Genomic DNA, 26,763 nt, shown 5'->3' on the forward strand with positions numbered 1-26,763 from the left:
CAGAGGTCCCTAGTGCCTGAGACTTAAGCCCAAACATGTGGGGAGGGAGGGACAGAATTGGGAGAGCCTCTTGCTCCACTCTCCCATTTTACAGATGAGGAAACTGAGGTCCAGAGAGCAAGAGGCAGAATCAGGATTGGCACACATGTCTTTAACCCTCTGGTTCAGTTTTCACTCATTAAGCCAGCATGGGATGTCTCACAGGGGCTGCCTGTAGGTATCTGAACGTCTGAGGCCTCCCTCCCTGACAGCAGAAGGCTGGGTCCTGGTTTGGGGTTGCTTGGTGGGTCCTGGTAAATGCTCTCAGAGGTCTAGGAAAGTCCAGGGGATAGGAGGTGAGCAAGAGCCAACCAAGAACCCCCAGGACAGATATGCTGACAAATTCCAACCCTCCAGGGGCTGTTGCCCTCAGTAACTGGGGAGGCTCACAACACTGGCAGCGTCAAGAGGCCTGGGTAGCAGTTCTAGCTCTGTGAGGAGTGGGCTGTGTGACCCTGGGCATCTCACTGCCTTTATGAGCCTCAGAGGCCTTCTGTAAATTCAGAGTGTGCCTAGGGGTCTTTAAGGGCCCTTCTAAGGCTAAAGATCCACAGTTGCCTTTTTTAAAAAAACAAATCTGAGCCCCTGCTTTAGTTTCGTTCAATGGCTTCCCCTTGTTCTGAGAATAAAGGCCAAAATCCCTGCCATGGCCATCAATAAAGGCCCAGCATGCTCTGTCCCCTGTGTATCTCCCTAGGTACCACCCACACCATTTCCTCCTGGTTCTCTGTGTTCCAGATCCTCTGTTGGAACCAATCTGGGAAGTAGAAAACTCTGGAAATGCGTGCTTCTGCTCCAAAACATTCTTACCTAGTCCTAGGAAACACATAAGCTGTAAGCCGAAGCTCCCTCCTGTGCTATCTGCGGTGGGGTGGGAGGAGTGGGGCACCTACATTCCCATCACTTGGGGAAGCTGGTAGGCCGTGTCCAGGGACACACTGGGGAATACTTTGCAGCCCTTAGAAGCAAAGGATCAGAGGACATATGGCACCATGGAAGGACCTCAGAAACACGGCTGAGCGAAAAGAATGAGACCGAACACAATAGACACAAATTTTAAAAATATATACACACGACATATTGCCATTCATTCTGCAAGAGCACACAGAAACGCACAAAATACGCCTTAAACACGTTAGAACACACTAACTGTGGAGAGAAGGGACCTGGTGGTGGGAGACAAAAGAGAAAAAATCAGTGAATGAAACCAGAGAGGGGCACTGCGGGGACCCGTGAAGAAAGCAAGGCCACAGAGGAGTATGACTGATAGCTCTGAACCTACCACCAGTCACTACCTCCTCCTCCCCCAGGTAAAAACAAAACCAGTTGAGTTGGAGGGGGGGCCAAGGTCCAATGGGGAAAGAATGAACGAAAGCAGAGGGCCCTCCATCCCGTCTGTGTCCTGGAACTGGGAGAATTACAGAGCGAGAACTTGTTCCTCCTGCCCTGGGAACGGACACCCACTGAAGGACTCATGGACTTAGTGAAACAGAGCTGCCTGTCAAGGACCCCTGAGTCTCCCCTTCTCTGAACTGGTTCACCAACAGGACATGACGTGAGTCATTTCGTTGGCTTTCTATGGGGTGGGGGGAGGGATTCTATGCCTTGGTGACTGTCTCCACCGATGCCCCCAAAGGATTAACCAGCCCCCATTAAGATCCCTGGGGTTGGGTCAGCCCCCGACTCTGTGCCTGCCCTGCTGAGCAACCCAACCTGGAGGGAGGTGACTCACCCCAGGGGGCCCCCATGATCCCCAGCTACCACTCTTGCCTGGCGAGGATTAATAAATATTGGCCATGCCGCGCAGCATGCAGGATCTTAGTTCCCCGACCAGGGATCGAACCCACACCCCTGCAGTGGAAGTGCGGGGTCTTAACCACCAGATCACCAGGGAAGTCCCAGATGGCCAATCTTTTAAAAATGATTTTGGAAAATATGAGGGAAAAAAACCCATAAAAGCATAAATGAACCCCAAGTCATCCATGATCCTACCACACTGAGAAAGGCACTGGTTTCCTTTAGGTATATTTTCTGGTGTTTTTTTCTCTCTCTGTGGGTGGATTTTTCCCCCCACCTTTCTGTATACAGTTGGCTCTCTGTATCTGCGGCTTCCACAGCTGTGGATATGGAGGGACAACTGTACAGGCATATCCTGAGAATATGCCTTTTCGAATTTCAAGGATGCAATTCTTAAGCAGTATGGTAGACAGCCTCCAGGGTGCCCTAGTGATCCCCCTTTCCTGGTATTCACACCAAGGTGCCAGACATGTAAGAAAAGCTTTCTTGGACCTTCTATTCCAGCCCAGCACCAGGTGAATACAGCTGAGTGAATGACCTCAGTTGAAGCCATAGGGAACAGAAGAACCCCCCAGCTGAGCCCCTCATGACCCTCTGAATCATAAACAAATAAAATGGTGGTTGTTTTAAGTCAGTAAGTTTTGAGACGGTTAGGCAGCAATAGATAAACAAAGCACATGCTGAGTCTTGAAAAGAAGAAATGAGCTTAAATGGAAGGAAAGAGGTTGTTGTTTTTGTTTGTTTGTTTTTAAGGTATAAAGAAGTTCCTGGGAGTTGGGGTATTTAGTCCCCGGGCCAGGTCAAGGAGAAAGGTGACAGCATCTGTCACTGCATATCTTATACATTGATGCCCATTTGTCTGAAAGGGCTTGGGCATCAACCTGGGTGGAGGCACGGGACTGAACCAGATGGCCTCTTTTTTCCAGTTGCACACTCTCTTTGTAGTTTCATCATACATCCAGGCAACTCCCAGGAATGTCAGAACTGTTTCTATACAGGAAAATGGATGATTGGCCTCTCCAGCAAGTCTGGCTCCTCTTCCCACCTGACTTTGCAAGTAAACAACACTCCTCTATGTGTCTGTGGTGGCATGTGGTGGGGAGTCATGGAAGATCCACAGACCCATATTATACACTCCACGTCTGAAGGTCTGGCCTGGGACTTGATGCCTGGGCCCTTGATGCCTGGGAACATGCACAGGTTTTTTTGGTTGTTGTTTATACTCCACATCCTGGCAAAATCATCACCATCATTATTAGCTACCATTTATGGAGCACTGTGTAGTAAGCATTTCACACACATCAGCTTATTTAAACCTCCCAAAATGTCTGTGAAGATCCTATTATCACCCTCATTTTGCAGTGAAGAATTTGGAGCTCAAAGTGATCAGACTATTTACCCGAGATCAAGCTGCTGGTCAGCAGCAGAGCTGAGATTGGAACCCAGGTCTGACTGCCCCTCCAGGACCCCAAGACCCAGCTAGATGGGCTCCTGCCTCCATATCTGTCCTGGTGTCTGAGGACAGTTAACTGCTACCATCGCTGATCAGTGAGTACCTGGGTTGGTACATTTCTTCTCAATACAGTGGTATCGTTACGGACTACTCTCTAAATTAGGGTTCTCAGCACATCTGGATGGTGTTGTTTGCCTTTCTTTAATTTCTATCCGAAAGTCTCAAAGACAATTCATAGTACCATTGGCCACATAAACACCCCTCAATGCATTAAAAGTCCCGAATGAAAACAGAGCCATCAATTAAAGAACTAAAAGTCAACAGCACCTAAGCTGCTGAGCGTTGAGAGGCACAAGTAACATCTCAGTAATGATACTGTTTCCAAGTTTGTCTTCTCTACGTTTGTCCATCTGGGCTCCTGCACCTGGTCCCAGACCATCTGAACCAGTACCAGGCACCAGATCAGGGGGCTCTGTGAGAACAAGCATTAGCAGGTGGGGGATAAGGCCCATTCTGAGGTTAACCTGTTCCTTAAGATGCTTTGATAGCTGGTTCCTCAAGACATGAGCCAGGACCCTACTCATCCTTCACAGTTTAAAGGCCACTTCTTCCAGGAAGCCTTCCCTGACTGCCCCCCCCAGCCGAACCCGCCCAAGATAACGTAATGTTATTGTTGCACACTTCCATGGTACCCTGTCCTCCTGAGAGCAGGGACCAGGTCTCTCCTGCTATTTGCTGTATCATCAGTACCTGGTACAGCACTGGGCACAAAGTGGATGTTCAATAAACGCCTGCTGAATCAATAACAGTGTCAGGCTGCCTTTTCAATCAGCCCTCGTTGGCTTCTGGCGAAGACCTCATCCATGTCATGGTGGGATGGCTGTGAAAGCTATGGCCTGACTATCCCTGATGACCAGGGGTAGTCACTGCATGATTAAGATAACAAAGATTTCCTCAATACAGGCCTTCCCTTTACTTTATAAAAGACCACCCCGGATGGACAGTGGTCTCTTGCTGAGACCTAGACTTTGACCTCCTCAGAGGAGGGTCCATCTGATATCCATGATGGTACAGAGCCTAGGGCCGGGCTGGGGGTAGCCTTCAAAGCACCAGGACTTAAGGTGTGGAGAAGTCAGCTGTTCCTACCAAAGGGGCAATGACCTACTCAGGCCTTCAGTGGCTACTCACAGCCTTGCATAGACCCAGCTGATCATAACACACTTAAATCTCAGGGTGGCGGGGACTGCCATGGCTCCAACCAGCTGCCGGCTGTAGGAGGCCTTTGGGAGCACCTTATTCCCCAAAGCAGTGTGGTCCTTAGATCTGGCCCCTGGGCTCCCTCTCCTCTGGTCATGCCACTCCCCATGGAGCAAGAGGCCCCCAGGGCCCAGGAGGTGTGCCCACGCCCCGCTTTCCAGGCCATGCTCTGGTTACGAGGACTCCAGAACTCTCTGCCCGAATGGCCTGAAGCCTTCATGAATGCACGTACACGCTTCTGAGCAGGGACGTGGTCTTCCCCGGGGGTATATTTAGGTCTGAGGGGTGGCCAAGTGTCAGCTAGCAGGGTGGAGTGTGAACCATACTTGCAGGCACAGACTGACGTGCCCCCATGCATTCAGACGAGGGCCCTCCCAGTGCAGGACTGAGCAGGGGGTGGTGCCCCACGAGGGGCCCCAACGGCAGTCTGACCTTGGTCCCTGCAAACATTAGGAGCAGGCCTGCTCATGAACCTGCCCGCTGGAGACGCTGTGAGCAACGTGGTGACGTCATGCCATCACCAGCACCTACTGCTGCCTTATTCACCTCCTTCCCCTGCCCTGTATCCCTGAGGAAGCTGCTGGTCCCAGGCTAGGCCTGCACTGGTGCTATTCGGGCAGGAGCAGAGGTCCCAGCATCAGCAGGGTTGCCTGCTTTCTCGCAAATGTGAACACCTACACACAGAAGGGGAGAGAGTGTGAGTTTGAATGTTTAAATGTGTTTGGGTGACTGTGAGCAAGAAAATGAGGGAGGAAGCGAGCAAGTGAGGGGGAGTGCAAGAGCAAAGGAGGGTGAGCACGTGAAAAAGCGCGTGCGCACGCGAGAGGAGAAACCTGTGTATGCCCGTGCACGGACCTGGAGATACACCGTGCCCACCACAGTACCTAGGAACTGCGTGCAGTGAGGGAGGGCAGGAATGTGCCTGCTTATCTGCATGTGCAGGAGAAGGGGGCGTCGTTGCAGGAAAGAATGAGACCTAAAGAGGAAACAGAGAACAAGCGTGTCCATCTCTAAGAAGCATCTCTAGCGGAAAGGGGTGGATGACAGGGTGATGGAGTTAAGAGGTCCTGGGTGTGCAAGAGGAAGAAGACTCATAGGTGCGGGAGCTGCACGTGCCCAGGGGACTGCGTGTGGGTGTGTGCACATGCATACGTGAGCACGAGGCCGTGACAAGTGACAGCAGACATGAGTGTGTGTGCGCCTGTGTGGAACGCCTCCGGGCGTGCGAGTGAGCATGCCTGCCCCGGGGGCAGCTGTGGGCTGCCTGATGCCTGAGGATGTTTTCACCCAGAAATCTCAGTCTGGGAGGACTGGATGATGCTGGCTAGGGTCTGGGTGACCGTGGCCCCGGGAGTGTTGGCCATGTCGCCCCCCGCCTGGCAGCTCCTGTGGGAATGAGTGAGTCACCCAGGCATGGCTGGTCCTCACTCTGCCTTGCCTCTTAGTCTCGCCCAGTGGGGAAGACAGCTGGGAGGGGGAGAGATTACTCGAGGGCTGTATTTTTACATCATCATTATGCAACTGCTTGCAGTGTCCATGGGCTCATTCTAAAGGCCCAATGCCCCAGGTCTCTGGGCCTGTATGCCTCCATCTCCTTTTATGTCCAAGGTGCAGCTTAGGTTGGTGGTTTTGGCTGATGAGCACCGTGGAAGTCTACTCCTTACCAGGTTCCAGGACCACCCTATTTACAATGCCAACCATCCCCCTGCCCCCCGCCCCCGGCCACCCAGTCCCTGTCCTTTCCCACCTCCCCCTTTTTGGCTTTAATTTTCTCCACAGCACTTATCACCATCTGCTATACTATATATTTTACTTATTTATTGCCTATCTTTCCCTTAATAGCAAATGCCTATGTCACTTGCCACATTCCAGGCATTGTTCTGAGCTCCATTTAATCCTCCAACAACTGTACATGGTAGTGAATGTTATTCTTGCCATTTTGTAAATGGAAGGCAGAGAGGTTAAGCAGCTTGCCCAGGATCACCCCAATGGTAAATGGTGGAGCTACGCCTGGGTCCAGGATGCCTGCTCTTAACTAGGGCACAATACTGTCCTGTAAGGGTGGGAAATTTTCTCAGGTTGCTTCATTGTTGAAACTCCAGTGCTTACAGAGTGCCCAACACATGGAAGTGGTCAGTGAATACTGAGTAAATGGATGAAGAAATGAGTGAATGAATGTTGCCATGGAGGATGGAATAGAGAGGTAGTTGCCTTCAAAGAGCTCACGGTCCCATGGAGGAAACAGACAAAAAGTTATTTCAGTATCATATGAAGACAGCGTCATGGGTGCCTAGAAGGGCATATAACTTGCCTGGCCCCTGGCAGGCGGGCTTTCCAGAGGAAGGACACAGATAGGGACAGGCACAGTGACATCGGCCAGCTCCTCCAAACTCCTCCCTGGGGACAGACATACCTTAGTTCTTCCTGCCTCAGTCCACAGGGTGCCAGAAGATCATAATGGCTCAATGGCGACAAGGAAGGCAGAATGGGGTAGCGGCCAGGAGCCTGGGCTCTGGAAGGAAACTGCCTGGAGGGACTCCTCACTCTGCTGAACACTGGATGAACCCGGACAGACCCTCCAACCTCCCTGGACCTTGGTCCTTTCTTCTATGAGATGGTGATAGCAAATAATACCGACTTCCTAGGGTAGCAGAGAGGACTGCATGAGATATAGGTTGTGATATTATGATTTATCAGAAATATATAATTCATCATTCAGATGACTAAAATATATATCTCTCATATATATTTGGTCTTCAGCCACAGTTCCTAACTCACAGCTCCCAAAGTCTTTGGAATTTCCTGAGCTACTAGAGCAGTGGGATCATATTTGGTCTCTTGTCCTTAGTTCCTGAAAATGTTTCAGGGAAGGTGACTTTTGGATCCCACCCAAGGGTGGGGGCTGGTTGCCAGGAGAACCAACCATGTGATTAGAGCACTGGAACTCTCCAGTCCCAGATCCGACCTCCAGGGAGAGGGGCTGGGGGTTGAATCATTCGCCAATGGCCAATGATTTAATCCACGATGTTTATGTAATAAAGCCTCCAGAAACATCCCAAAGGACGGGACCTGGAGAGCTTCCGGGTGAGCGCATGGAGAGGTGGGGAGAGTGGTGCTGGGAGAGGGTATGGGGGCTCTGCGCCCCTTGCCTTGCCTTATGCATCTCTTCCAACTGGATGGTCATCTATATCCTTTAATAGCCTTTTAAAATAAACCAGTAATCTAGTAACTAAAATGTTTCTCTGAGTTTTGTGAGCCTTTCTAGCACATTAATTGAACCTGAGGAGAGGGTTGTGGGAACCTCTGATATATAGCCAGTCGGTCAGAACTGCAGGTAACAACCTGGGCTTGCAACTGGCGTCTGAAGTAGAGGGCAGACTTGTGGGATTGAGCCCTTTACCTGTGGAATCTGATGCTATCTCCTGGGAGACAGTATCAGAAATGAGCTGAATTCTCAGATAACCTGCTGGTGCTACTGCACCTTTGCATACATGTGAAAGCATTTAGCACAGTGCCTGGCACAAGGTAGGCAATGTGCCAGGTCCAGCGGAGATGACCAATACTCCTCTTTGATTCTATTCTGGTTGTTGGCTTTTGGGGAGGAATGGGAGAGAAGGTTGGAATTAAACAAATCACGCTTATTACTGTAGCCTCTCTGCGGTGGCTTCATCCCATTTTCCAGAAGCAGCTCAAAGCAGGGCAGGGACCTTGTCTGTCATACTTACCACTATATCCCTAGCACCTAGTACAGCACCTGACACATAGTACATGCTCAATAAGCATTTGTTGAATGAATGCTTGTGTGATTACATTTATTTTCCTTGTGAGGATAAATGTTCATACTGTTGCTGTTTCCATTTGCAAATAAAGGACTGCAGGACCAGCGGGTTACATGACTTGTCCATAAACACACAGCCTGTGTGCAGAACAGCCAGACTCCAAGACCAGACCCCATGCTCTTTCCTCCACACCATGCTACTCTCTGGACTCCTATACACGGTGTCCTATTTTCTGTGGATTTTTTTCTAGCCACTGGGGCCATCCCTGGTTGTAGAATCATCTCTGAATTCTATGACTCATATCTGAATCACAGAACTGTTTAATAGCTGAAAGGGACTTGCGCTGTCACCTCGACCTCCCACCCACTGTGGAAATTTCCTCTCCAGTGTCTATCCAGACAATACTTGAATACCTCCAGTGATGGAACACTCATTTTCTCCTGCATTATCAAGTTCAATGACTGGACTATTTTTAGAGTCAAAAAGAAAGTTCTGCATCCCGTGGGCCAACAGGCCTCTTTTAAATTTCTATGTATTGGATTTATGCCCTCTTCATAAGACACACACAGAATGAATATGCCGTCCCCTTCACAAGACAGCCTTTCAGATGTTTGCAGACAGCTCGTACATCCCTTTGGAGAAGTCTAGTCCTCAAGCTAGCTGTTTTGGGTCCCACAACGACACTGGTGCAGTGGCATCCATCCTAGCCCATCTCAACAGGCCGTCCTAAGTGTTTTGAGCAATGGCACCCCCTACTGGATAAGGTGAGAATTATACTGAAGGGCTCAATGCTCAGTGGGAGACTGGAGGAACTTCATCCGTAGCTTGGGCAACTGCTCATGGGGTGAAAATACAACCACTTATTAAAGAGTCATGGCTTTAGAGTCACACCGAGTTGTTTTCCATGTCTGTCTTAAAGAGGGTCACTGAAGACTCGACACTCTAAGGTTCCTTGCCAATCATGAGGTTTCTGACAAGCTACAGGTTTGAGAGTTCAAAATTAGAATTCAGAATTGGTTATTTCTTAACAAAAAGGTTTGGAAAGGGAGATGTGAAAATGTGTGTAGTGTTACAGGATTATGGTGATTTTTCTTTTTCTCTTGTCTTTATTTTCTAATATTTCTACAATGGGTATTTGTTATAAGGAGGAAAAAAAAAACAATAAAAACTTTTATAAAAGGAAAAAACACAAAAAAGTTTCCCGCACCTTCCTTCCTTCATTCCTTCCAAGGCTGTTAATCATGACTTGGGTATTTGGTCTACAACTGGACACGCTGCTTCTCCATGGGCAGGAGTGCCTTGGTAATGTTTCTGTGGCGAGAGCAATGGCCCGTGGTTCAAGTGTGGTCAACCAGACTCAAGCAGCACAATCTGACATTCACAGCCAGGCTTCTCCTCAGGGCTGTCAGGGATTTTCTCCACTTTGTCCACCCCACCCTTGGCTCATGCCACGGTCAGGCTGTGTTTCCTAATCTTACCTTTCGAAATCTGCCCAGCACACCACCGGCCAGTGGTCATGTCCTGATCAAGCCTGGACTCCCCAGCTCTTCACCCTTCTCTCCACCCTCCCCGCACACCCTCAGCTGCCTCTTCTTCCCTCCAGATGAGTCTACAGCAGCTCCAAATGATAACAGGTCAGAAAGACATCAGGGATTAGAAAAACAAATCCTCATTGAAACGAAGACCTACAGACCAGCTGAGTCACTCCTCTAAAGCAAATTCACAGCCACCCAGGCTTTCCTCCAGCCCCAGTGCCATCCGGAGCTCTCCTCCTCCATTTGCTGCTCTGGGGGACCTGGTGCTGGGAAGACTCACCCGGCAGCCTCTCGCTGCAGCACATGTCCAGGGCCCCTCCCTTGGAGTCATCAGCAGTGTGGTTCTCTCTCTCTCTCACTCCTGCAGCAGAATGAAAAATGTGAGATGAGGCTGTTGAGCTGGGATCAAGACAAAACCCTGAGCAAAGGGAAAAAGCCTTTCTTTCTTGCACTGTGTCCCTTGGAATAACCCTGCCCCATTAGGGGGACCGGAGGAAAAGACCAACCTACAGAGGGGTCAAGCTGCAGAGGCAGAAGCAGAATTTTACAGGTGTCTTCCAGGTGGAATAACCACCAGCAACATCTCTAAAACCACCATCAGCACCATCATCTCTGCCACAGAAGGAGGGCTTACTACGTTCAAAGCACTTTACAAACTTTATCACACTGAATCTTCATCAGGGCCCCATGAATTAGGGATCATTCCACTGGCTCAGAGAAGTCAAGTAACCTGCCTCAGGTCACACAGCTCATTAAGGTAGAGCTGGGTACGAAATTACGTCTAGGACTCCAGGCTCACACTTTCACTGCTGTGCCATTCTGCCTCCTAGTTCCTGTGGGTTTGAACCATGGGTGAGCAAGAGGGATCTGGGTAACATACAGTGTGTCCAGCTCCCCACATCTGCACATTCCCTGTGCCTCAGGCAGTAAAAAGTGGTATGCAAAACTCTTCTCTGGAAATAGCTAGAAAAAGTAGCTGTATATGTATATGCATTTTCTAAATGTTCTATTTCTTTTTGAACTCAGAAAACCCTCTTTCTAGCTCATCAGGACACCTTCCAGGACTATGCTGGGGACTAGTTTTTCTCCTTTACCCAGTAAGCTGGGAAAAAGGTTGCTGGAGATTAGTCAGATCCCAGACAGTGTCTGCACTTTGACATATCCTGAGGGTAATTGCGTTGCTCTCAGGGCTTCCCTGCTTTGGGAATAGCCTGCCGTGCAGGTGTGGGCTCCAGTGGCTCTGCCTGCCCTTCGTGTCTGACCCCTGGCAGTTGCTGACTGATCCAGGGCTGGACAAACCAACTAGGCTGGGCCAATCAGATCCTCTCCTCTGCACTTTTAAAATGCATTCTGGGGGCTGAATCACGGTAGCCACATTGTCATGGAGAGAAGGTCCCAAAAACATCTGCTGCCAAGGGTCTTGGAGCTACTTCATTCCGGCCCATCTTGAGTCTTGATTGGGCAAAATTTCTTTTAAGGCCATAAGATGCCCCAGTATCCTTCCAATAAATTCCAACATTTTAGCTCAAACCAACAGCATCTGATTTCTGAAATTGGCAACCAGAAGAAACTTTAACACAGCCTTGCTAGCATAATACTTCCAAGAAGTTCAAGAGGTCAGCTGCCTCTCTACCCACTAGTCCTGCAATCCTGCCTCTCGGACTGGTCCTGAGGCTGATTTCAGGCCCAGCTGCAGATTGGAATCAATGAAGGGCAGACAGGCCGGGTTAAGGATGGTGACCATTTTCATTCTGACATCTTCTGCTCTCAATTGGCAATTGTTTTATTTCCTTCCTCACTCCAATTGGCAGGGTCTCTGAGAATCCCAAATCCCAGGGCCCAGCTCTCCTATGGAGAGAGGGCTGCTATCTTCAAGGTCCTTTAAATGTCTCCTGAGTCTCTCTACTTTTCTCCCTCTTCACTACCTACATCTTGACCCAGGGCAGCATCTCTTGCCTAGATTACTGTGGCAGTCTTTTAACTGGTCTCTGGCATCCACTCAGCCTGGTCTCCAAAACATTCTCCATATGGCTCCAATACATACGGCTTCATAGGTTGGGCACTTTACAACCTGTACACCTGGATGGGGCAGGCCTGAGCTAGAACTTTTTCACAACTCGTTTATCATATAACTTTCCTTAAAAAAATACTTGAATGGCATCCTATTACACTTGGAACAAAGGCAATGGCAACCTTTGACATGGTTTATCAGATCTTGAATGGTCTAACCCTTGTTCATCCCTCCAACTTTATTTCATGCCCCTTTCCCCTTTAACCTCTGCACTCTAGCTACACTGGGACAGGCTCCTTCCTTCATGATGCCTTTGCACGTGTTTTTCTCCCTGCCTGGAGAGCCCCCCACCGCTCCAGGAGCTCTACTTCCCAGTACTTTTGTTTTTTTTAAACATCTTTATTGAAGTATAATTGCTTTACAATGGTGTGTTAGTTTCTGCTTTATAACAAAGTGAGTCAGCTATACATATACATCTATCCCCATATCTCCTCCCTCTTGCGTCTCCCTCCCACCTTCCCTATCCCACCCCTCTAGGTGGTCACAAAACACCCAGCTGATCTCCCTGTGCTATGCGGCTGCTTCCCACTAGCTATTTTCTTCCCAGTACTTTTTACTCACAGCACTTGACAGAGTTTGAAATTTCATTTTAACTCAGGCCATTACCTGACTAACATTAGATTATAAGCTACACGAGGGCAGGGACCACCATTTGTTTCATTTACCATTGTATCTTGAAAGCCTCGAGTAGTGCCTGGTTCACAGCAGGTGTTCAATAGATAAACAAACACTTGTTGAATAACTGAATGTTGCCCTGACCTTCTCGGAAAAACATCAGGAACCTCAAACATGGCCATCATCTGAGCTGCCCTTGTGAAGGCAGTTTTTTTTGTTTTTTTGGGTTTTTTTGCGGTACGCAGGCCTCTCACTGCTGTGGCCTCTCCCGTTGCGGAGCACAGGCTCCGGACGCACAGGCTAAGCGGCCATGGCTCACGGGCCCAGCTGCTTCACGGCATGTGGGATCTTTCCGGACCGGGGCACGAACCCGTGTCCCCTGCATCGGCAGGCGGACTCTCGACCACTGCGCCACCAGGGAAGCCCTGAAGGCAGTCTGTGTGAAGTCACCTGGAACCTTCCTCCACAGCTACTGTCCACAGCAGGCCCAGAATCACACATCGGGAAGGCCTCTCATTTAGCAGAGGAGGAAACGGAGGCACAGAACAGAGGTCTGACTTGCCCCAGGTGATATATCGCGTGGGTGGCCAAGTGGATTGGGATGGAGAACACCTACCCCCTTACCTCCCGATCTGAAGCTTTTTCTTTATTTATCTTGAAGAGCGCCCCAGCTGGAGGGCAGCCCCAAAGGCCTGGCCCCTAGCTCAGTGCAAAAAGGTAACTGAGGTATCCAGATACCTCTGGAGGGGGACCCATGTGTGACTCACAGCTGCTTTCACACCTTAAGCCTCCCAGGCCCCAAGCCGTGTTCAGAATAGCTCAGCACTGCATGTGTGCAGCGGACTTTATAAATAAGCTTCCTAGAAAATGACTAATTTCATAATCAGGAAAGCAGAAAGAGTAGCACCTCTCGTCTGTAGAGGAAAATGGAGCTAGAGCCTGCTCTCGGCCCTGCAGTTGAAGGACTCCAGGCAACCTCGCCAAAACCTGCATGTCTAGGCTGTTCAGGGGAGGGTTTTAATTAGATTTCCAAAGAGAAGAGCTCGTCCATTCAGGCTGAATGGAGAAGCCCAGTCTCTGGGAACTGCCCTCCTTCCTCCCTGCCAAGAGCAGAAATAGCTGCTTGCAGTGGATTACTGCAGGCTCCTTCTCTCCTCTTCTCCACTTCTACCAGCCGGGCAACAGGAGCAGAAAACTGGCCTGTGACAACAGGCAGCAACTTGCTGCGCTGGCCCCTCACTGCTGCTCTTAGAACCAGAGAACCCCAGACATAAAGGGACTTGGAGATCACCCTGCCTGTCCCTCCCTCACCGATGGAGAATATCTGGGAGGGAGGAGAACTTTTCCAAAGCCATTGCCCCATTCAACAAGCGTTTACTGAGCACCTCCTGTGAGTAAGGCACCAGGGCTATCCTAGGAACACAGTGGTGAACAAGCCAGGCCCTTCCCCCTCCCCGGCGAAGCTCCCAGTCTTCCAAGGGAGACACACAGGCACACATGATCATTCCCACACCTGCTTTAATAGGCTGCATGCACGTGATACCTTGGGGAGCTCAGCTTGGCTCGTGGTGAGGGGGCGGAGGGTGGATGTCTTCTGCAAGGGAAGATAGGACCTGGTTCTTAAAGGATGTTTCTAGGTGGATGAGAGGGTCACAAAGGAAAGAACTTCCTTCATAGTGCAAACAGCAAGAGCAAGAGCTGAGCATCTCGGAGGCCTGAGATGTACGGAATATTTGGCATTAACTGGAAGCAGGTTGGTCAGTGGGATGGGGAAGTGATGGAGGCCGGGCACCAGCAGAGGCACCTGAGCAGGAATCCTGTCCTCTTCCAGTTGACCATGGGGCTTCCTCTGAACCAAGATGTGCCACAGGCTCCCCCATCCCTGGGCTGAGGAGGTCTGTCATAGGAAGGGCGATCAGTGGCATGTGTTTGAGGAATAAACATTAGGCCCAGCTGGTGGCATCTGATCTGGTCCCAATCTACTCCTTTTTTGAAACTGGGGTGAAATTCACATAACCTAAAATTCACCATTTTAACCATTTTAAAACATACAATACATTCACAAGGCCGTGTAACCACCACCATTATTACCTGGTTCCAGAAGAGTTTCATCACCCCGAAAGGAAACCCTGTACCCATTAAGAAGTCACTCCCATTCTCCCCTCCCTCAGCCTCTGGCAACCACTAATCTGCTTCCTGTCTCTCATAGATTTGCCTATTCTGCATATTTCATATAAATGGAATCATGCAAAAGGAGCCTTTTGGGTCTGACTCTGTTCACTTAGCATAACATTTTCTAGGTTCATCCCAGTTGTAGCACGTATCAGTACTTAATTCTTTTTAATGGCTGGAAAATATTCTACTCCATGGATGAACTATATTTCACCTATTCACCAGCTGATGGACACCTGGGTTGTTCCCACCTTTTGGCTACTGTGAGTAGTACTGCTATGAACCAAACTTCTCTTTGGTTCTCTTTTGGTTCTCAGTCCTCTCTCACCCTGGGCCCCTGAGGCCTCATCTATAAAGTCAGGTGGTAAGATCCTCCTTGAAGCTTGAACGTCGTCACCGTCATTTGTCCATTCGTGTGCGAAGGGAATGTGTACCTGGCTGGGTACTGGAGACCTGGCCTGGACCAGCCCACCTACCTTCCTGGAGCTCATGGCTGGTCGGGGAGACAGGACAGCTAACGCTGTGGCCTGGGAGAAGCGTGCTAACAGAGGCCTGTCGGGGATGGGCTGGGAGCCCCTCACCTCTGCCTGGGTGGTGGAATGGTGGATGGGTGGGTGCTGTCAGGAGGCATCCCGGAGTGGATGCCAGCTTTGCCCAGGTTGTATGCAGAGAAATAGCTGACAGGTTTGGGGAGGGGGGCAGAGGAGCTTGCACCCTCTTCCCAGGTGGGTGAGGGGTGAGGAGGAACTGGGATGCTGAAGCCAGATTCCTGGGTGGGAGGCTGAGCCCCCAGGAACCTCCTGACCCAACCCCAGGCAGACATGCCCTCTACCTTGGGCTTCATGCTCCTGGGGCTCCCGGGGCCCTCTAGACACCCCGAACTGTCAACTCAGAGCCTCTGCCACCCTCCTGAAGCTCCGATCCCACCAGACATCCCTATTCTCTGAATTCAAACCTGTACACTCCCGCTTCTAGGCCTTTGTTTGTGCTGTTACCTCAGCCTGATGTTTCCTTTCCTCCTCCTGCCAAATCTTACTCATTTGCAGCGTTACCTCTTCCGTGAAGCACCCCCTGATCGCTCTCCCATCCCTGGGCCACGCCCCCGCACCCCTGGCTCACACTCCTCTCTGCCTCTGACTTTGTTCTGCTGCTTAGTTAGCTGTCTGTGCACCTGTCTCCCCCACCAGGCAGCCAGTGACTTAGGAGCACTCCCACCCCCTCAGCCACCCCCTGCATCCCAGGTGTTCAGGGCCCGAGCCTGTTGATGTACACGTTAAAGGTCAAATGGAGGGCAGTGGCAGGGTCTCAGGGTTAATGGTTTTGGGGTTCTGGGAGGGCAGAATCTAGCCAGGAGCTTCCCAACCTCGAGAAGATGGCCAGACCATGGCCGGAAAGAGACCCATAATGCCATCCAGATTTTCATCAGCACGTTCAGCGTAGAGGGGCAGAGGACATTCTGGCTTCACGGAAAACCAGCTGACCACCTCATGCAAATGAGTCACGTGTCCCAAAGCAGGCAGGTGGAGAGGCCTCGCCCCTCCTCCCTGGGGCTGCGGCAGGGAAGCACACACACACTTGCTCACCGCGCTCACTCATCATCATCCCTACGGTGTCTGGATGGGGAAAGGCACCATCTGGGGCCAGGGCAGGAAGCCTTCTCAGCACAAAGCACATGGGAGATGCGAATGGAGGAGAGAGGCTGGCTTTAGAACATCCAAATAGGGAAACTGAGGCAAGAGAGGTTAAGTGACTTGCCTCAGGTCACACAAGGTGTGAACAATTGTTTTCAGGTAGTTAAAAATCCAGATTCCCTTTTGGGAGTTACCTCTCTCTTCCCCAGGTGCTCTGCTTGTCCCTTGCTACAGGGAGGGTCCAAGACCAGAGGTCATTCTGTGTCACACCCCAAAGCCTCTAACACGCAGCCTTCCTAAGTTACTCAGTCAGTTTCTGTTGCTGGCAACCACAGAGCTCAGACTGATGCATGCCGCAAACTAGTGGAACAAACAGGCTCCGAGCCCAGGACTCCCAATGCTTAGTTCACTGCTATTTCCATCCTGCCAAGCTGCCTACCCTCCCTGCCCAGCTGTCCACTGTCCAGCCATCTGTCCCCACGTCTGAGCAGACTGCAAACTCAGAGTGTTCTGGATCCCAAACACAGGGTCTGAGTGTTCTCCGCTTGGGATGTGCCCAGATGAATGATGACTTCTCCAACTTGCTCTGTTGGTGGGAGACTGGGGCGTGGGCCTGGCAGGCACCCCAGGGAAGGGAAGACGGACGGGTGCTGGAGAGGCCCAGCTTGCAAAGGGGTGGGGGTGGTTCGGCAACAGAGTTTTCCATCTTTCTTGTGAGTCCGATTCAGGGACTGGAACATTCATGTGTTCAGCTAGTGTTTACCAAACACCTACTACGTGCAGGCCACGGGGTGAGGCCCTGGGGATACAATGAAGTACACGCTCTCACGGCACAGTGGGGCAGTGCAGGTAAGCAAAAGGCAATGGGACACAGGTGGCCCATTTGATGGGAGAAATGCAGGGTGCTGTGGGGATGCTGGTGAGGCCCCCAGTGAGGCAGAGGAGTCAGGGAAGATTCCCAGGAAGGGATCTGATGAGACATGAAGGAGGAGTGGCGGTCAGAAGCTGTGGAGTGAGAGAGGAGCAGCTGGGGTGCGCCAGGCAGAAGGAGGGCCCATGAATGGGCCTGGAGTTGAGAGGAAGCAGGGCACACTCAAGGAATGGAAAGAAATTCAGTCTGACAAGGGCATGTGGGAAGGGAGTACGGACAGGGAGATTTACCGAGGTGCTCACTTGTGATGTTATTTCTTCGTGTTTCCTCCTCCCTCCCCTTTTCCCCAGAGACATAAGGCAGACCTTAATTCTCACAACAGCCCTAGAAGGAACATACTATCATTACCTGTAGTTTCTAGATGAGAAAATAGAGATCCAGAGAAGTGCAGTGACCTGCCCAAGGCCACAACGTTAGTAATGACAGATCTGCTTCTCGCCACCCATATTCCTCAGCTCTTCTCTTCTGGCTTTCAGCCTTCGTTGTTAACAACACTCTGAAAATAGGAAGAGAGTGAACACGAACGTAACAGCAGACTACAGCAGTTGCGTTATAGATGTTCTTTGAAAAATCCTCACCATAGGTCTTTGGGGCATCATCCCATTTTACAGATGAAGAAACTGAGGCTCAGGGGGTGAAGTGACTGTGCTAGACTCTCACAGTGGGTGAGTCAGTGAAGGAGCCTGAGGGAGACTCCAGTCCCCAGGGCTCTGAAGGAGCTCACTGCTGCAGGGCCATTACCTTGTGTGTCCTCCCCAGGAACAGAACGACAGGAAGTGCTGCCCTGGACCCCGACCTCAGGTTTCTCCACCTGAAGCAGTGGCCCCGGAAGCCCTCCTTGGGAGACTGGCTGGAGTGGAGAGTGTGCATGATGGTGGCAGCTGTGCTCCATTACTGGAGGAACAAATGTCCTCCATGGCCAAGGACCCAGTAGCCCTAGGCTCTCTAGTCCTAGGCCACTGTAGGACCTTGATCCAGTCATTTCCTCTAATCTGAGTGTCAGTAGCCACAAATGAAAATCAAAGGAATTGAATTTAATGACTTTTAAGGGCCTTTCCTTAAGGTCAAGTTTCAATTCTTGGGCTATCAAGGTTTGATGAGGTGGAGGTGGTGGAGTCGCAGCGAAGCAGCAGAGGGCGCTCCCAGCACCAGGGAAACAAGCCCTTGGTCCATGCAGCCTGGGGCAGAGGCTGCCCAACCCTCAAGTGGGGAAGGTGTTCCCACCCCAGCCAGTTACTCATGGAGGCCCAGCTCAGCTGTGTGGATCAGTATGTACTGAGGACAGTCCTACCCGTGTGGTGGACAGGAGCCCAGAGATGATCAATCAAACAGCGGGATTTCAGAGTTCAGAGGTCATCTGGTTTAACCATCTGCTCTGCAAGATTCTGAAAACATTCCCCTTCTGCTCCCTCTTTCTACACTCCCCATACTCCAGGTATACAGTTTAATTTACAAGGAGGAAACAATTACAAATGTGAAGGCGTGATCACACCTCTCAGGAGGGGGCGGTTCTGGTATTTCCATTCTGTTAGATGCTTTCTCCTACTTATGATACCTTGGAAAGCACTTTTCCCTTCAGGGAAAAGCCCCCTTTTCCCTTCTCTGCTTGGAAAACTCTTTAAGACCCTTTCAAGACCCTGTTCAAACGTGACCCCTTCAGCAGAACCCTCCCTTAGGAAGAACTGGGTACCTGCCTTCTGTTCTCACACTCTATTCGGTGATCATCTATTGTTTTATAAACTTATTTTATTTTTTCATTTTATTTTTGGCCATGCCACGTGGCATGCGGGATCTTAGTTCCCCGACCCGGGATCGAACCCATGTCCCCTGCCATGGAAGTGCAGAGTCTTAACCACTGGACTGCCAGGGAAGTCCCTCAGTGATTATCTTTGATGCCTGTATCACCACCTCACATGGAGCTACCGGAACACAAACCTGTGGATTATAATCACGGCAGCCTCCTTTTACTGAGTGCTGGATACCTTGCCAAGTGCTGTACATGTATTACATCACTCATCCTTCACCAAAACCCTATGAACTAAAACACCGTTAGCGCCCTCCTACACACGTGGAGATAAGGACTTGGAGAGACTGAGTCACTGGCTCAAGGTCACTCAGTTGGTAGGCTGGAGAAGCAGGCTTCAAACTCCATTTGCCTCAACCCCAGGCCCAGGCTTTACTGAAACCACTAGGTGTGTGGCCTCTGATGTGGACGTTCCTGTTTCCTGTATTTAATACCCTATCTGGCAGCAGACAGATATTCAAGACCTATTCTTGAAAAAATAAATGAAAAGTAAGCTAGGGTTTGAGCATTTATAAATGGCTCATTAAAAACGCCACAAAGCGCAGGCTTTGGGATTGGGCTGCCCGAGTCTGAATCAAGGCTCCCTCACTGGCTGCCTGATCCTGGACAAGATACTTGACTTCTTCGTGCCTCAGCTTCCTCATCTGTGAAATGAGGAAAGCAGTGTCTATACTTCAGAGGGTTCTTATGGAGATTAAATGAATTTTGATCCTCACATGAAGTTTTTACATGAGATGCATGCAAAATACTTAGACAGGGCCCAGTAAGCTCCTAAAAATGCTGTCGTCTAGTGTGTCAGGCGTTGCCTGCTTCTCAGTTAATACAGGACTTCTCTCCCATAGGTGAGGTCCACGGAGGCTCTGGGATGAGTCTGGTGGTGTGCTAGTAAACTGGTTCTCAGACAAAAGAATCTTTTAAAATAAATAAAAAATTAAAAAGCCATGATTTGTGGCATTTGCTGATTTCCCGGGTGTAAATGCTCCCACCATGGCTGATTTCAAGCTATGAACGTGAAGGGTCATGCTGCCAGTCTTGGAGGAGATGAGGAGTTTTGCTCAAACTCTCTGTGCCCCAGTTTTCTCATCTGTAAAATGGACCTAACTCAAAATATTATAGGTACACAGTAGTAGTACCTAACTCAAAATATTATTGCGATGAGAAAACATAAAACTCTTATAATAAGAGCTCCTAGCACAGAGCGTACCATGTAAGTGGTAACTAATATTACTGTTAAGAGTTTTCACAACACTCAGTCTCACTGCTGCTTGTCTGGCTCAGACACTGGCCCCATCCCAGCCCCTGGCTTTCTGCCTGATGCTCTGGCAGGCAGAGTCTCTGTCTTGGTCATCTGCCTTCTAGGACTGAGGCCTTGTCCACTCTTACAGCTCTGCCCCCTCCACTTGGGAGGGGGCACTGCTGGTTATACACCCACCCTGATCACAAATGATCTTGTGCTTCTGGTCTCTACCTGTCTCTGGTTTTAGCCCTAGACGTCCCTGATGCCAACCCCGGGCCTCGATGCCAGGGCTGCCTGTGCCTTGGTCTGGATCGTCCATGAAGATCCTGTCTGGCATCTGCTCTGCTCTTCGTCGCTTACAAAACCACTTCTCATAGGGCTTGTATGCACTTACAGAGGGGAGAGCTGGGGTACAGAGCTAGGTCTGCTCCCACCTGCAGCTAGGGAAACTTCTAGCTCCTGCCATACCTCCCTGGGGGGTCTAGTCCTCTATCAGGGCCCTCACACTCAGCCTCTGATTTAACCCTTCTGTGCCCTGGGGGGTCTAGTCCTCTATCAGGGCCTCACACTCAGCCTCTGATTTAACCCTTCTGTGCTCAGGTTGGGAAGATCCTGGCACTTCAGGGTTTGGTAAAAGAATCAGGCAAACAGAGGCAGGGCCTGGGAGGCAGAGGCTGTTTGGAAACTTTAGCTAGGTCTGAGGCACCTTTGCCAGGAGACAGAACAGAGTGTGAGCCAGGAAGCTGAATGGAATGGGAAAGAGGAAAAAAAAAAAAGCAGGGGGACCAGGAATCAAGGTTGAAAAGGGTCTGGAAACCTGGGGCCTGGGGTGGGCTGTCAACAGACTCTTCCGTCATTGGAGGAATGCCTCGAAACACAACAGACTGGCCATTCTGAGGCTGCATACCTTAAGGCAGCCACGGTCCTCTGCAAAAAAGCATGGATTTGGAGGCCAAGAGACACGGCTGAAACGCTGTGCTCTGCCACCCTCTCCCCACGGGGCCCTGGACCAGTGTCCTAACTTCTCTGAGCCTCGGTTTCTTCCTCTGGGCCATGGAAGCAATAGGAGCTGCTGGCCGCAGGGTTGTGGTAATGACCGAGGAAGTGACTGAAGCACACAAAGTATGAGGCGACCCAGGGCTGACATCCTCCTCGTCACCACAGCTGACCTGGCTTAAAGCTGCATCTCCTGGTGCCCTCTAAGTCAACCCGGCACGGGAGCCAGGCAGTGTGCCATCAGCTCCAAAGCTCTGTCTCCTTTTTCCTCAGGCTCTGCCAGGTGTTCTGGAGCTAATGAGAACGACGCAGGAGAGACTAGCTTGAGGATGAGCAGGGACTCTCCGGGAGAACCATCCCCTCCCCTCTGGAGAGCCCCAGGCTGTTTCCAGGTCCCCAGGGTCAGACCCAGAGCCCTCAGGAAGGTGGGGCGCCAAGAACTGAAACCTGATGGTAGGATTCCCCAAATCCTCCTCCGCCATGTGTATTGCCCAGCCTCCCAGCCACGCCCACTCTTGCTTCTCAGCTCTTGTTTCCCTCATTCCTCCTTCCTGGACAGGGCTCCCTGCTCTTCTCCTCCGAGATGTGGCCCCTGCTCCTCCAGGGCCTGCCTCAGCTCATGCCGCCTCCAGGAAGCCTCCCTGGGGAGTCTAGTGCACGTTGACCTCTCTTCTGGCTGAATTCTTCCCCCACCGTTTTGATTTGTAACTCGGCACCTCAAAATGGACCACACTCCACCCTGGGCTGCACCCTCCCTCTCCTGTCCATAAACTTGGCTTCTGTGAGCTGCCCAGGCTGGGAGGGGGCAAGGGATGAGCCTCCTTATATAACCCCCAAGACAGGGAGTCCAGTGCAGAGAAGGAGGGATGGAAGGCCAGGCAATGTACATCCAGCTCTTTCTGCACATTCAAGTTTGGAAGGAAGATGGGAAGGAGCGACTAAACAGAAGAAAATAAGGTAGGAAGAAGTGAGTTAAAAGGAGTGAAAGGGGAGGGAAGGGCAGCTACGTGAGACTCAGGACCATAGTCACAAGAGGACAGATCAGGCCATGATCCAGGCTGCCTTGGATCATGCTTTAAGGCTCTCTATATATTTCCCGATTACGTAACTCTCTGGCTCAACAGACTCCTCTTTGAAAAACCCTTGGAACTCACCTCCTCCAGGCGGCCTCCCATGACTAACTCTACTCTTTTGCCCATCCCCTTGGCTCCCTGAGCTGTACTGCTTTGCACTCATCAATGCCCATCCATTTCCCATGATGCCAGGTCCTCTGGGGGAAGGGCTGGAGGTCTCTGCCTCACTGGCAGTGAGTTTAATGCTACATTTATCATCTGTAGTCAAAGATTACACTGTCTTTTCTCATCACCTTTCTTTGAACAATTTCAGACAGTATTTTGGGGATATATTTTGCACAGTTATTTTAGACCCAATCTGCCTCTAAGTAACCTTGAGACAAGACCTGCTGTAATCTTAGATCCGTGTCTTTACTATCAGGCTCGGTATGTTGGGCCTGCGAGGATCCCCAGATGACTAAGTCGTAGTCCCTGCCCTCAACCAGCTTGCCGTCTTGTGAGCAGAGTCAAATTTGTGCTAACTGTCAACAGAGGCTGTGTAACGCGAGCGCCTGGGAGGGTAAAAGGGAGAGTCTGGGAAGCTGGACAGGGAGGTGATGTTTGAGCATCTCAAGGACAAGCAGAGTTCACCAGACAGTGGGGAGGATGTTCCAGGCAGAGAACACTGCAGGGGCAAAGGCCAGGAGAAGTGAGAGGGCAAGGCGAGCTGGGAGAAGGCGGGTACCTCAGTGTGACTGGACAGCGGGCAGGTGAGGGGCCTCACATCACACGGCAGAGGGCTTCGCGCATCTGGCGAACACACACTGACTTTAACTCACAGCCCGCTTTTCCTTAGTTAGATTAAGGCAGGGACCGTCCTTCTAGTTGGCGTCTAGAGATCTGTGTGTGTGTCAGGGAGGGTGAGGGTGCAACAACACAGATGAATCTCAAAAACTACTTTATGACACAAAAGACCGCATGCCACGAGTCAGACAGAAACGGCAACAACGGTTACCTCTGAGGGCAGGTACTGACTGGGAAGGAGAAAGACGGAACTTTGCGGGATGATGGAAATGTTCCACATCTCAAGCCCGGTGATGGTTATTCAACTTCATACAATCGTTGAAACTCACTGAATGGAACGCTGAAGGTCTGTATGTCTTCTCATTCGTAAAACAGACCTTAAAAATGCGTGTGAGCGTTCTTGCTTGTCACAATGACCGAAGGGTCCTCCTGGGAAATATTCAGGCGAGTGGCCAGGGATGCTGTCATAACAAAGAACTCCCCCGGGCTTCCCTGGTGGCGCAGTAGTTGAGAGTCCGCCTGCCGATGCAGGGGACACGGGTTCGTGCCCCGGTCCGGGAAGATCCCACATGCCGCGGAGCGGCTGGGCCCGTGAGCCATGGCCGCTGAGCCTGCGCGTCCGGCGCCTGTGCTCCGCAACGGGAGAGGCCACAACAGTGAGAGGCCCGCGTACCGCAAAAACAAAAACAAAAACAAAAACAAACAAAAAAAACAAAACAAAACAAAAAAAAAGAACTCCCCCACCCAAAGGCCAGCAGGGTCCCTGTTGAGAAACATTGCTGTAGGCCACGGGGAGCTACAAGGGGTTCAAAGAGCAGAAAGAACTGGCTATATCTGGGTTCTGGGAAGACGGGGCTTTTGAGGTGATGGGAGCCCACAAGGTCCAGGTATCTTGGGTGTGAAGTGACACAGAGGTGGACATATGACCTCCACTGCCACTCCTGGGCCTTATATTTGGCCAACTCCAGCCCACTGGCCCAAAGCTGCCCAGGCCCAGGAGGTGCCCTGGGATGTCCCTCTAAGGCATCCCAGAAGGAGGCCAGCTAAGGAAGTCAGAGGCGGCAAATGTAAGAGGGAAAAGGACACATCCTACCTCTGGCCTCCCTGCCTCACGGTAAGCACCAGGGATGCTGACTGTGATCGCCTTCCTCTGAAATGCAGCCTCAAGGAGGCGGGGCGCCCTGGGAGACCAGAGTCACGGGAAGCAGGGCTGGATATTGCTGCTGCTGCTGCTGCTGCTACCAAAAGCCATGCTCTGAAATCATGGGCAAAAGAAGAACACAGCCAACTTACACTAAAACGCTTGCCTGACCCCTTCCTTCAGGAAGACTTCCCTGACCACCACGCTGGGCAGGTGCCTCTGCTGTGTCCCCACAGCCCTCAGCTCATCACCAAAGCACAATTACTACCTAGGTGTGAATTCTGGCTCTGCCACTTACTTGCTGTGTGCTCCTGGCAAGTTACTTAAGCTCTCTGAGTCTATTTCCTTATTGATAAGCTGAGGATAATAAAAACCTTGTGCAATGAACTGTGATAAAGATTAGGTGAGATAACGTAGTAAGCACTCAGAAAAGTTAGTATTTCAGATTACTGTAGCGAGCATCAGTACAGACCACTGTTGCCTGGTTACTCTCTGGTGCCCCCAACGGACACACACAAGCTGCTTGTGGGCAAGGTCCTCATGGCGTGTGGATTTCCTGGAACAGTGAATACCTGCATGCATGAATGAATTCCATCCCTAAGATCTCTCCTGAGAGCTTTCTTTTCCCAGTCACGATGCCTCTAAATCACAATAATTCTTCAGAAATGGAGGGTGGATTCATTTGTATTCTGTTCCCTTGTCTGTCTTCTCCCTCATGCCATGCAGAAACCTACACAAAATTTACTTAAAAAAATGAATGGGTTCTTCCTGGACCCTCCAGTCCTAAGACTTCACTTAGTGGTCTTTTTTGATGAGTACACAAAAATCCTTAATAAAAAGCACCCCGTGGTTCCTCACAAAATTAAATACACATTTATCATTTGATCCAGCAATTCCACTTCTAGGTATATACCCCAAATAACTGGAAGCAGGGGCTCAAGCAGATACCTGTATATCAACGTTCATAACAGCATTATTCCATCATTCACGATAGTCAAAAGGTGGAAGCAACCCAAGTGTCCATCAACAGATGAACGGATAAGCAAATGTGTTATATACGTACAAAGGACGTATACAACAGCCTTAAAAAGGAAGGAAATTCTGACACACACTACAACACGGATGAAGCTTGAAAACACTATGCTAAGTGAAATAAGCTAGACACAAAAGGACAAATGGTATATGATTCCACTTACATGAGGTACCTAGAACATGTGAATTCATAGACAGAAAGTAGAAGAGAGGTTACAATTGGCTGGGGGGAGGGGAGAATGAAGGAGTTATTGTTTAATGGGTACAGAGTTTCAGTTCTGCAAGATGAGAAGAGCTCTGTGGGTAGAGGCTGATGACGGTCACACAACAATGTGAATGTATTTAGTGCTACAGAACTATATACTTAAAACGGTTAAAATAGTAAATTTTATGTATTGCACCATAATTTTTAAAAGGCAAACCAAAACAAATCAATAAAATGTTGGAGGGACTCCATCTGAAATTTGACACCCCTCCATCACACCCTCAGCGCTCTGTGACTTTGGCCTCCTGGCCCATAATGTCCCTCTCCATCCTCTCCATGGCTCCAGCTCTGGTGTCCGTTGTTTTCTTTCTACCCCAGGACCCAGGATCACGTCATTTGTACCCATGAAATCAACCTGCATCTGTCCACAGACGACATGTACTTTATTTAACCTTGTGCTCTTTTTTTCCCCCTCCCCCGGGTCCTGTCATACCCTATTGGGGATGCTTAAATCAGATGCCTTGAGGATCTGAGATGGAAAAGCTGTGTGCTTGAAGATGTTCACTGCTATGTCCACCAATTAAGAAATGATTAAGTATGGAAGCCATTGAGGATAGAAGAAGGTCATGTATGAGTACAGAAGTTACAGGGAAAATGTGAAGTGAAAAATGTTGGGTACAAAACTAGATGTGGACTCATTTCAACTATAAAAGATACAGATCTATAGAAGAAACAGAATGGGACATATAAAATCATGGTTCACCTTACAGTTGTTCTATAGTAGGTTGTGTTATTTTTACAGTGTAATTTATTTTTCAAAGGCTGGGTCACACTCTTAGGCAGATAATGAAATATACACTCTTTGGAGTCCACTTCAGACGGCCACATGCCACCCACCACTGAAGTCCACTGAATCGCTCCTGAGTGGCTTCCAGAGAGTTGGGGGAGAAAGGGAACATTTCCACTCTTAAGAAAGACATATCAAAGCTTGGTATGTCTCTCTAATGACATCAACCAACCACCTCACCATGCAAAGGAAGGGCAATTTAGGGTCTGTATTCTGCTATCACAGTAACAGTAACCAGACTTGGCCAAGAACAGCTTATCCCCTACATTAGCTCAAAGTTAGGAATTCTCACCAAGATGCTTGCTCGCTTACAAATTGTGGATCCCCTGCATCTAGCTCGAGGAGATCCCTTCCCAACTCAGCAC

General features: G+C 50.1%; 1 protein-coding gene across 1 annotated transcript in view; it reads right to left on the bottom strand.

The window, feature by feature from the left end:
- PTPN5 (protein tyrosine phosphatase non-receptor type 5) overlaps positions 1 to 26,763 on the bottom strand; it is a 55,184-nt gene that overhangs the window by 21,521 nt on the left and 6,900 nt on the right. Inside the window, exon 4 of the mRNA XM_024764615.1 lies at positions 10,141 to 10,221. Coding sequence (XP_024620383.1) covers positions 10,141 to 10,221 — 81 coding nt within the window. The remainder of the gene's footprint in view (positions 1 to 10,140; positions 10,222 to 26,763) is intronic.

Source organism: Neophocaena asiaeorientalis, unplaced genomic scaffold (genome assembly GCF_003031525.2).
Source record: "Neophocaena asiaeorientalis asiaeorientalis breed wild unplaced genomic scaffold, Neophocaena_asiaeorientalis_V1.1 scaffold230, whole genome shotgun sequence".
Taxonomy (NCBI): domain Eukaryota; kingdom Metazoa; phylum Chordata; class Mammalia; order Artiodactyla; family Phocoenidae; genus Neophocaena; species Neophocaena asiaeorientalis.